The sequence below is a fragment of the Pygoscelis adeliae genome, unplaced genomic scaffold (genome assembly GCF_000699105.1).
Source record: "Pygoscelis adeliae isolate BGI_AS28 unplaced genomic scaffold, ASM69910v1 Scaffold71, whole genome shotgun sequence".
Lineage (NCBI taxonomy): Eukaryota > Metazoa > Chordata > Aves > Sphenisciformes > Spheniscidae > Pygoscelis > Pygoscelis adeliae.
In genome coordinates, this window is record NW_008824356.1 from 2,515,719 (window position 1) to 2,527,033 (window position 11,315).

General features: G+C 37.2%; 1 protein-coding gene across 1 annotated transcript in view; it reads right to left on the minus strand.

The window, feature by feature from the left end:
* The window catches only part of SNX6 (sorting nexin 6), a 30,702-nt gene that overhangs the window by 18,247 nt on the left and 1,140 nt on the right, over positions 1–11,315 (minus strand). Inside the window, exons 2-5 of the mRNA XM_009319458.1 lie at positions 5,642–5,746; positions 4,665–4,775; positions 2,964–3,085; positions 857–980 (exon numbers count right to left, since the gene is read on the minus strand). Of these exons, the coding sequence (XP_009317733.1) occupies positions 857–980; positions 2,964–3,085; positions 4,665–4,775; positions 5,642–5,746 (462 nt within the window). The remainder of the gene's footprint in view (positions 1–856; positions 981–2,963; positions 3,086–4,664; positions 4,776–5,641; positions 5,747–11,315) is intronic.

The window sequence follows — 11,315 nt, forward strand, 5'->3', positions numbered from 1 at the left end:
GGTGGACTAGATGACCTTTAGAGGTCCCTTCCAACCCAAACTATTCTATGATTCCTGTCCATCTAAATTTGCCCAATTTAGGTAAACTGAGTTCCTGAACCAGTAAGCATTTCTACATCAAGCAACAAGAGGATCCTCTGTAACATATTTTGAAGTTAAGCATGTACTCAGTTGAGCCAATCTTTGTAATGATTTCAACATTCAATGCCAATTTCTGCAATTTTAAAAAGCAACTAAAAACTGCTTGCAGAATATGAGAAACCACTAACACCAAAGAGTTACTATGAATCCAGAAAGTCCTCTCCATTAACTGAAAATTAGATAGCAACTCAGTATGTAATGTGGATAGCCACACTAGTCCAATATCTAGAAAAAAATTAACCAAATTTTCACCTACATTATTAACAAAAAGGCTTTCCTTCTCAGAACATTTCATTAGAAATCCTCTCTAGTTTTGTTAGCAACAGAATTTAAACCACAGTTCCAAATCCTAAAAATTAGTGTTCCATCTTTGTTGCATCATCCTTCCCCACAAAAAAAAAAAATTCAGTCAAAAGTATAATGTCATGTGAAATCACCACTAAAAGCTAATATTTTTAATCCAAAACATATTGGATTACCATTAACATTTTTGATGCTGAGGCTAGAGCACACAGTGCATTTAGTTCCCCAGGTGGCAGCAAAACGAACTCCTACAGACTAAATGAATTTCTAACTTTTACAATACAAATATGTCTGGTATGAAGGAACTGATGCAAGTTGCTCCAGGAGGTAAAGCCCTCTTAATCAATTTTCCATCCTACCATAAAAGTACATCTTGATTTCTCTTGCCAGCAATTCAGTTTTCAATACTCACATCCTGATTATATTCCAAGAATACATGGAAATTTAAATCCTTTCTCAAAATAGGATGTGCTGCCACGCGACACAAAAACACTTCATGCATTGCAACCGTCTTCTTGAATATTGCCAAATATTCACTGAAAACAAGAAACAAGACAGACATAAGAATTTCACATGAAGCAATTAAGTTTGAGATAAGCCTAGTGAGCAGGTTTAAGAGATCCTCAGTGAGGATACAAAATTAGAAGCTAATATAGTAGAGGTTATCACTCCAATATTTGATATATACATAAATAAACAGTACAATGTTAATACGGGGGGAAATTTGAAGCCCTAACATATTACAGAGAGACTTTTAATGAAGACTCAACAAATACATTCTAATTTTTAAGGCTAGCTAACACAGACTGGTTTGCTGAAAGTGTAACCTCATTTAACTGTCCTTTCCCCAACCCCCAAAAAATCAAGAAACTGAGATACAGGCTACAGTCACTAGGCATTATGTAGCTGATGTGCAAATTCCTTCCTCCCCATCTCCATCCCCTTGCCTATTTGCACCCTCCTTACTTATTTAAATGTTCATGTAGTTTTGTTAGCTCTTTAGATAGCAGTCTTTTATTCCATGTTAAAGCACCTAGCCTTTTTGGGCTGAATCTTACGTGGATGTCTTGCTTCATAGTGGTTCTAAAAGTGAAATTAAGTGCTGCATTTGGTACGTACAACCAAAAAAATCACATTTAACCATGACAATTGCATAGTTGCCCAGTTCAGCCAACTCAACTTTAAAGTAATTACTCATCTGTGATTTAATTATGAGGAAGGCATTCTTATCAATACAAGTTTGCTAGAATCCATTTTGCTTTGCAAATCCAATGAATAAGATGTAACTTGTCTAGAAATGAGGAAAGGTCTCTTTTCCCCATTCTGAGGTCAAACGGTGAAATGATAATCAACACTTTTGCTTCCACTATGTGCAAGGAGGTTAAGATTTACATACCAGCAAACCAGCAGGGCCAGTGTTGGGAGATGTTTGATCTCAGTGAGAGTAGTAGTCATTCAGTGAAGACAAAAAAGGAGGATGCAGAGGATGGAGGTGGCAGTAGAAGAAACCCAAAGTTTTCTGTGTTATCCAACCCCTAACCAGACCACAAGAGAATCATGATCAGGGCCGCTGGAAAACCACAGATTCTTTAAAATCTATAGTGTTTTGCTAATTTCCAGTTTTCTGCATATGAAGTGTATATCTACTCTGCTATAAATTACGTTGTATGTAACACTAATACAGAGCTTTTTAAGACATTTTCTCACAGCAGCTGGAGTTCGGAGAGAAAGCAGCAGTTCTAAGAGTTCTGTGTACTTTTCTTGCCAATTCAGAGCTCTTGATAGAAGCAGTCTAGAAGCAGCGTAAATATACACTTGAAAACTGAAACCAATGACAGGAAAAAGATCAAAGAAGTGAATGCATGATAAGGAAAGTGGATGAAGCAAGGAGAAACTTCACTGTGTAACTCAATATGGAACAAAAAGCCTTAGAGCAGATATTTCAATACACACTAAATTAACAGTAAAGGAAAATACTATTTTCAGGAAGTATATTCTCCTTGTGCAAAAAAATAAGAGAGTGGCAAAAAAAAGGGAGTGTCAGAAAAAAAAGTATTTTCTAGTAATCCCCATAGTTCTTGGAAAACAGAAGGTTGGCATCTATGTTTACAGTACCAACCACATGCAAAAATCCCTAGTTCAAACACTACATGTGTAAAACTTTAAGTTTCATTATGCTTATAAAATGTGGAACACCAGAACTAAAAAAATAGATGTTACCTCCTCCCTTTGCAGGTGTTCTGTGAAGAAAAGGATCTAACTAGTTTTTTCCTTATAAAAGAATGCTCAAGAACAAGCTGATTTTTTTTTCCTGTTTCAGAAGATCTTCCATGAAATTATTTCCACAATTTTCCTAATGGCTCTGATCATGATCACTAAGATAACCCTGGTTATGTAGCAATTGGATTCTCAAGCCTATATCTCACAGAGAACCATTACAGTGAGATCAGAAACATGGGACAGCAAAAAGCGTTAAAAGTTGAGGGATAAAAAAAAAAGTAGTAATCAAGTCTACATACGCCTCCAGTTCTTGTTTCATCTTGGTGAATTCTTCTTTAGTCATTGATCCTTCCCCTTCTCCAAGTTTCTGCAGTTTCTCCCTTGAGGCATCAAAGTCAGGCCTGGGTGGTGCTGGTGGAATCTGGAATTGAATCCAATTTTTTTTAATTGCTCATCTTCTCAGTCAAACAACATCCATTCAGTACAGGAACTGTAAATTGCCTGCAGCTTTTTAATATATGGCTCTCTCTTTCACCATTCATTAGAGCATTTATGGATAAATTCTCTCATTCATGAGTTAGACATGCTGCATTACTATACCAATTTTGGCCAAGTGTCCTTGAAGATTACTAAAGAATTAACTAATGGCTTCAGTAGTTTAATTACAACAGAAACCAAATAATACCTAGCTTTCCCAATACAATGAATTAAAACTTGAAATTCTTATTTTATAATTAGTTTTGTTTTAACTTATTTGGTAAGGATTGTTTCTTGTTTAAAGGAAAAAAAAAAAAAAATAATTCCACAATTGTTTTCACACCATCCATTTATAACTCCCCAAAACTTTAAACAAAAAAAAAACATTCCATGTTGTTTGCAGGCACTAGTTCTTTCTTGCAGCACTTTTGACATTAAAGATAGATATGTTGAAACAACAAAGCACACAGTATACAAGTCTCGTAAGTTAATCTTGTAATATAGTATATTAACATTGAAAGAGAAAACACCGCAGTCAAACTAATCCTGAATTGCTATCAATAAACAGACACAGAACAGAGCTAAACAATGCTTAAATTTTAGTTCACTGATATTTGCCCATTACGTTAATGCATTACAAAAAAAGAAAAATCCAGCATCTACGCAGTCAAATGTCTGAAACTAGTTATTACCACACTGAAGGTCTAGTCACTTCATATAGCTTTTGTGACTAAAAAAAGACTAGCTCAAGAATGGTATGACACATCACAGATTACAGTCATCATAATGTACCCACCAGTCAATCAGAAATATATGTTTAGCTTCTGAATCAGTAGATGCCCTCCCAAACACAAAATGAATACCTAACTTTCACACCAAGATGATAAATATTCCTATTTGTAATTAAAGTATAAACAGCAGCACCCATTTTTAATAGGCAGTATCGTAAGGTGACTATTTTGGGACCTCTGTTCCCTGGAGGCCTGAAATAAACTTCAAACTGTAAGTTGTTAAGTTGTGTATTCTCTGTAGTTCTAGATGGTATTTGCATTGGTTTTTTCCCCTCCAGCTGATGTATGGTAAAACGATTCTGATCTTCATAATGAAAACTGGAGAAGTCTAATTACTAGAGCTCAGTTACTGCACTCTGCCATTCCAGCTAAAACAAAGCCTACATGATACTTGTAACTAAGTTAAACATTAGCTTGCACAAACAATACCACTAAGTTATACAGTTCACCGATCTCCCACACTTTCAATACGGTGGACTAAAAATACACCTGGATACAGATTAAACTACTCACTCGTTAGGAGTGAAAGGCAAGAAAGTATGACAACTACAGTAACTTTCCTCCAAGCTTGCTTCAGCCATTAATTTTGTGTAATTGCATAAAATGAAGTATTAGAGCATCTGATCTGATTTTAGAAGGAATGAACATCTGCCGTTTCCATTGCATTTAAAAGCAGTCACGATACAGTCCACAGAAAACAGTGCACATAAACCAAAAGAACTATATACTTACGATATAGCCAGCATAGTCCTCATTCTCAACAAAAGAATCATGAAGCCAAATAAACTCCTCATGTTGCCGGACAACAGAAAATTCATTTTGTTTGAAATTTGGTAAGGAACTCTAGAAGGCGAAAAGGAGGAAGAATTATGGAAAAAAAAAACCAAAACCCAACAACAAAAAAACCCAAAACCCACGCACACCAAAAAACCAAAATGTTTTTCATTATTATATGAAAAACACCTTGAAGGAACAACACAAACATCCCTGTAAAAATAATCCAATAATCCAAGTAAGGATTTGACCAAAAAAAAGTTCATACAGCAATAACTACCCCCATCTTAATTAGTGCAACAATCAATTGGAATGGATTGCCCAAAGAGGTTGTGGAGTCTCTGCGCTTGGAAATATTCAAAACCCAAATGGACAAGTCCTGAGCAATGTGCTCTGGTTCACCCTGATTTAATGGTGGGAGTGAGCAAGGAGATGGGACTAAACAATCTCCAGAAATTTTATTCAACCTCAACTATTCTGTGATTCTGCGATCAATAAACATTCAAATCTAAAAAAAAAAGAAAAGCCATAAACAAACAGTAACCTAAAATGATTCTTCAATGTAATTCCATTACAAAACATAGGTTTAGAATCTGAAGCCATGGCTAATCTAATAAAAAACTATACTGAAGAATTCTGAGGTATATTAAAGATTCTACCTGCAAATAGGCCAATTAATAAGCATGGGAATGGCATAACAACACATCAGTACAAAAAAATGAACATGAACTTTGTTCTAAACAGTTTTTTAACTTCTTAACTTTTTAGCCATCTTTTTCTTAAGCACTGCAGCTACACAGTCTCTTAAACACAACATAATGCTATTTTCTCATTTCCTTTGGATTGTGTTACACTTGTTTCAATGAACAGTTTAAGCAAACTTTCTTTTCTATAGAATTAAGAAAGTGTTCAAGTGTACAAACCGAGGTTTTTACCTTTGTATGGACAGTGAATTTCACTTTGTCCCTCTCACTGAGTGCATCTGAGATATCCACTTGCAGAGCAGCATCAGTCTGGAGATCTACATTTATTGCTCTAAGCTAAACAAAGAAAAATCTATTTAGCTTAAGTTTAAAATAAAAAAGTTAGTTATATTTCCCTTATTCTTCCCTTGAGAAGAACCCTGATCTTGCAATGATGAACATCCTTAAAAGACTGAAGATGGATTACAAAAAACCCAACATTAAAAGATTATTTCCAGCGGAAAAAGAAATTCCAGTAGTACTCCTTATGGCACACATGACCACACAAATAATTTCCTTTACTGTCCTCCTTGTTAGTGCACTATTGTCATTTCTGTGTATTGTTAACTTGCTAGTAATTGAGATCATCAAGACAAAGTACATTTACAGACAGCAGCAAGTTCGGTAGGTTTTTCTTTTCATTTTTCTCTTCATTCCCCCCACTCCCCCGAATTGACAACCTGCTGTAAGTTGTCAATAATTACTTGTAAAGGTAATTATGAAGGTACTAACAGTTGGGAAAGTACTTTTAAGGAGAAAAGTGATCCTACATTTCAAAGAAGCAAGAGCTACTAAAGACCTGGTTTACTCACATTGTCTTACGCTATTCTTTTGTTTAACATTTCCCATGATATACTGAAAAAGCTTAAAAAAAAAAATATCCTCAACTTCACAGAGCTAAGTCTGCTTGGAAATATTTGTTTTTGGGGCGGGAGAACCCCACCAAACCCAAGATTTCAATCTCTTCAAAATCAGCATGAGAAATGGCAAAAATGCAAGGAATACACATTTTTTTTTCCAAAAGACATGAAACCTGAACTCTCTCCCAAAATAATTCCAAAGTCACATTGAAAAGAAAAGGAGACAATGATCAAATATAGAAAAATTGGAAGATTATCTGAGCACTGCAATGTTTGACAGTAACTGGACCAACGGCTTCAACAGTACTTGGCCATCTAGACCCCAACTGGAAATTCAAGTCCCCTCACCCTTGCACCCCTGTTGTTCTAGAGCAATTTGTCCCATGACAATTTAATCATCACGATCAACAGACATTCAGAATATTTTTACAAATACTAAGACTAACTCTGAAATCTTCCCCAATCACAGTCGAAAAATATTTTAACATCATGCTCATGAGGCTTACTTTTTACTGAGACACCTTGTTTTCTTTGATGTCGCTTTTTTCCTAGAAATATCATATTCTACAGTATAAAAATGCTTTGCCATACAAAGATATAGACTTTTCCCCGTGAAATTTTCCAGGACTGCGTTTTGAAGTGCGTACTCAAGTACAAAAATGCTTTAAGTATCAGCAACACACAGTACAAAGGTTACACATGTGCAGACTTTGAAGGTAACGCTGCAAGGCACTAGAACTGCACTAGGAGAGAAGCATCAACTGCCACATCTTGTTTTCCACCAGTTATCTTAATCCTTATCTTAAATCACAGTGGTCAGCTCCCACTCTAGTTTTCTTGTTAACCTCAATGCATGGGCAACTCTGCTGCAACCAGACTAATATATCTTAGAATTAAAGTAAACCAAAATCATACAGTCTCGCATATTCTGCTAGACTAGCAAAATATAACACTTCAATAGCTATTACACAAATAGTAATAGCTTTTCCTTACAGCAAAGTTGGAAGTCATTAAAACCACCGCACAGTAACATATTCACACATGTGATTCAGGCATCACTTTTTGTTTTGTTTTCCCAAGGTTTAGGGGGTCACTGCCTCACACAAAGACATATTATCACGCAATAATCCATTGCAGATCACTTCTCAGAGGCAGAATCTCCTCGCTCCTACTGAGTTTCCAATGTTCTTAACATCTAATTCAGGAAAGAAAAATATAATCTGACATACCAATGTATGCCTTATGTCATGACACCACATTTTTCAGCTTGTAAAAAAGTTTTTAGTGGTTACACTGTCTGGGGTACTGTATGTTTTTCTCCAGTCCCCCAGAATACATTAACAAACAGAGTAATCTCAGCAAATAATCTGGATTATCCAAATGGTATTTTTGTGGTCTTTCACAGGTCACAAAAATTTCCTTCTTTTTAAAAAAAAAGTGGTACAATACAAAATTCTAAGATTCAGTATAACAGCTGTTCAAGTTTGTCACATGGAGTCTCTAGCGCAGCACACCCTGGCCATATGCACTATGCACAACTTTAGAAACAAAATGCTTACCTGTGCTGAGAAAATTAAGAACTATCTAAAGATGACAACTTCATTCATGACATACAACTGTAAATGACTATTTGTTTGATTTATACTGGGTTAACTCTGTAACAGTTCTGAAGAGTTTAATCATATGTTAAATTATGCTGTGTAGCCTGACTGCCAACAGGGAATATTTTCATCTGCAATGGTAATGAAGCATTTATGAAAGGTGTCACAGACAATCAGAAAGTTGAAGGACTTTAAATGTATTCATGTGACACAATGGTTCACGTGGCATTACTGGGAATTAAATTCACAAACAACATCATCGCAGAACAAACTGCAGCAATCTCTTCATCACTACTTCCAAAAGAAAACCGCCACCAATGGATGGTTTTCTAGTCATGAAGGGAGCAGAAAATGAAAAAATAAAATGCTACAAAACCTGATTTGGATGAAAACTGAAATATAAGTACCTTAAATTCTGGAAAAAAAGGAGGTGGGATACAGTCCCTTTGTATCTTGCCCCCCCTCCCCTCAATCTAATACATACAACGTAGCACAATAATTTTATGCTTAGATACATGCTCTACACCCATGCTGAACAACTTGCAAAACAAAAGCTAACTTAACTGCTTTACAGTTTCCCATGCTATACCAAGAAAGTCTCTGTTTTATTCAAAGGGTCTAGTAAACGCCAGAAGCCAAAACCAGGGCCAAGCAACGGTTACAGTACTAAAAGAGAACACAATGCAAGGAGAGGATTTAACCTAAGCTCTTGCTTAAGGATCAATTATACTTCAAAATGATAATGGAGGGAAGCTGGTAGAGACAAGGGAAACAACCGAACCTTACATTCCTAGGTAATGTCATCCTTTAACAACAGTAACTTCTTTATTCTACGCTCTTTCAAAAACGTAAGAGAAAAAGGACCCTTTCTTCAGCCGGTTCTTTACAGGCAGATAAATACGCAGAGCAAGGGAAACAAACAATACTTTTACAACAAAAGATTACAAAGTGTCATCACAGCATTAAGTTTCTAGCAGACCTGTTCTAAGGGATAGCTCATTTCCCCTAAATGAGTAGACAAGAGCATTAGCCAAGTCGGCTAAAGTTTGTATAGATATAAAACACACAAGTCAGTACTAGTAGAGCAATACTACAGCACCTTTCAAAGCATGTATTGTTTATGTTAGAGAGACCACAAAAAAACCAACAGGAACTGAGTTACTCCAAGCGAACTCAACAGTATCTTCCTAAGTGAGATTTAGAAAAGCAAATCCCCCAAGTTCATTTTATGCAGACCATTTATAATAAGTTCCTTCTACAGACCACCCACTGCTACTTCCTCAAAGATGATTCTCAGTGCTCTATTTTACAATTTTCCGGAAAAGGCTCCATATGGTATAACACAATTGTTTGAAAATTACTGTTTCATGTGGCATCAGCATAATATCCAGCTCTCTTTTCATCCCATCACCCCCACGTTAAACTTAACACAAGTGTAGCTGACCAACATGATTCTGAAGAGTTAAAAGTACAGTTGTCATAGCAATATTTGAATTCTAGAGAGGAAAGAGTACCAATTTTCAAAACTACAAGCTCAATCACTCTAACCAGAAGTTGCCATCCATGCTTTCAGATAAAGGCTCGACCTACTCGGTTTTTAATCACAGAGGAAGGTGACAAATCAGAACCAGAGAAACACTTTATGAAAAGCTATTTATTTTTACTACTGCTACTAAGAAAAAAAAAAAGTAATGGTTTTTGAAGATTAAAGCGCAGCAAATCCATTCATGAACAGACTGCCAGTATTGCTTTTGATTAGATTTTCCGTATCACAACCAAAATCATGCAGATAACAACCTGTGTTTTAACCCCAAGGATTTACACAGCAGTAAAAAAATTAAAAACCCAGAATGACTGAAAATAAGAAACCTAAAAAAATTAGAGAAAGGAGAAGGACACTATTCTGATTTAATTCCTCAGTGCTGGATGAAGATGGGGGAGGGAGGAGGGGGGGGGAGAAGAGACTGCACTTGGCCAACTGAGATGATGTAAGTTGTCCAACAGCACAAACAAGCCTGCTAAGAGATTTCTTAAGGCTTTCAAATTACCTTGTGAACTCTGAACCTGTAGCCTTAGAGGGAACACTAATAACCAACCAAACAAACAAACAAGTTTCACACAGGATCAGATCTGCATTGTTGTGTTCTACCTGCACCTTCAGACAAAGACAACTTAACTGTGCACTTCAATGTCTGTTCGTAAATACCAGGGACAACCTATGTAACATACAACTCCATAATTAACAAGTTCTTCAGTCCTTGTTCTGAAGACACTCGAAGGACAACAATTTCCACCTTCTCTCTTTTTTATCCAGTATTCTTACTAAAGTAGCTGTATAATTAAAGGCAAAAGCTCTACAGTGGCCAGAATTGGCCTAATACAATCCTCGAATTCCTTTTTAAATTTTTGATCATAAAGTGGAACATAAAATGTACTGAATTCCTACCACATGCATACAGTCAAAAATTGCTTAGTGCTTTAACATTGTATTTCACACTTGAGTATGGCATGCATGATAAAAGGGTATACCAACAGAGTGTTTTTCAGATTTTGTATTTTTAGTAATATACTGGATGTAGCCACTTTAATAACCAGCAATAGCCAAGGCAACCTAAGCAACCCAGCAGCTGCTCTCCTACCTTGCTCAGAGTCAGTCTTTGTCAAGATACTGACAGATAGGGGTAATCGGTCTGAATAAGTTATACTAGATTAGCTGATTTGTTGCTTAAGTGAGGCAGGCAAGTTAAAGAAAGATGGATGCAGCAGTTAGAAGAGAAATGAAGGCCAGAAACAGCAGGGCAGAGAAAAAGGTTTTCTCGGGAAGAAACATAACCATGGCATCCTGTCCCAACCACAGAACATCTTCTCAATAAAGAGTTTATTACGCAGCGTGCGTGCCTGCAACGTAAACGTCCCATTGTTATCTATGGGAGAAGCTCTGGGGCCTAAAGAGAGAAGAGCGTGCAGGAGGACTATTTCACCTAGGCCCTGGCTCACGATTAAAGATGGAACCTGGTCAGGTTCTCCGCAAGGCTGGTCAGCCCGGCCAGGACAACAGCGCAGCCTGGGTGTGTGCGGGGGATGGGGGGCACGGATCAGAGCAGGGAAGGACGCAGAGAGAGAATATGGACCTCTAGCAACGTACACAACCCCCTCCCAAGTTACTCCAACAAAAGCACGAAAGAACTGCCCTTCCAAAACTTGGGTGACAGAACAATGAAAAATTCAAGGCGAAAGAGACGCACATAGACACTAATTTCAGAGGGAGGCTGTGCTACTTCCACGTTAGCAGACCCCGGCAGACTAACACCCCGGACCCCAACTGCCTGCCGCCCCTCGGCATCCCGCGTCCCTCCGGGTACCCACGCCCCGCGCTCGGGCCAGGCGGCAGCCGGAGGGCCCCCG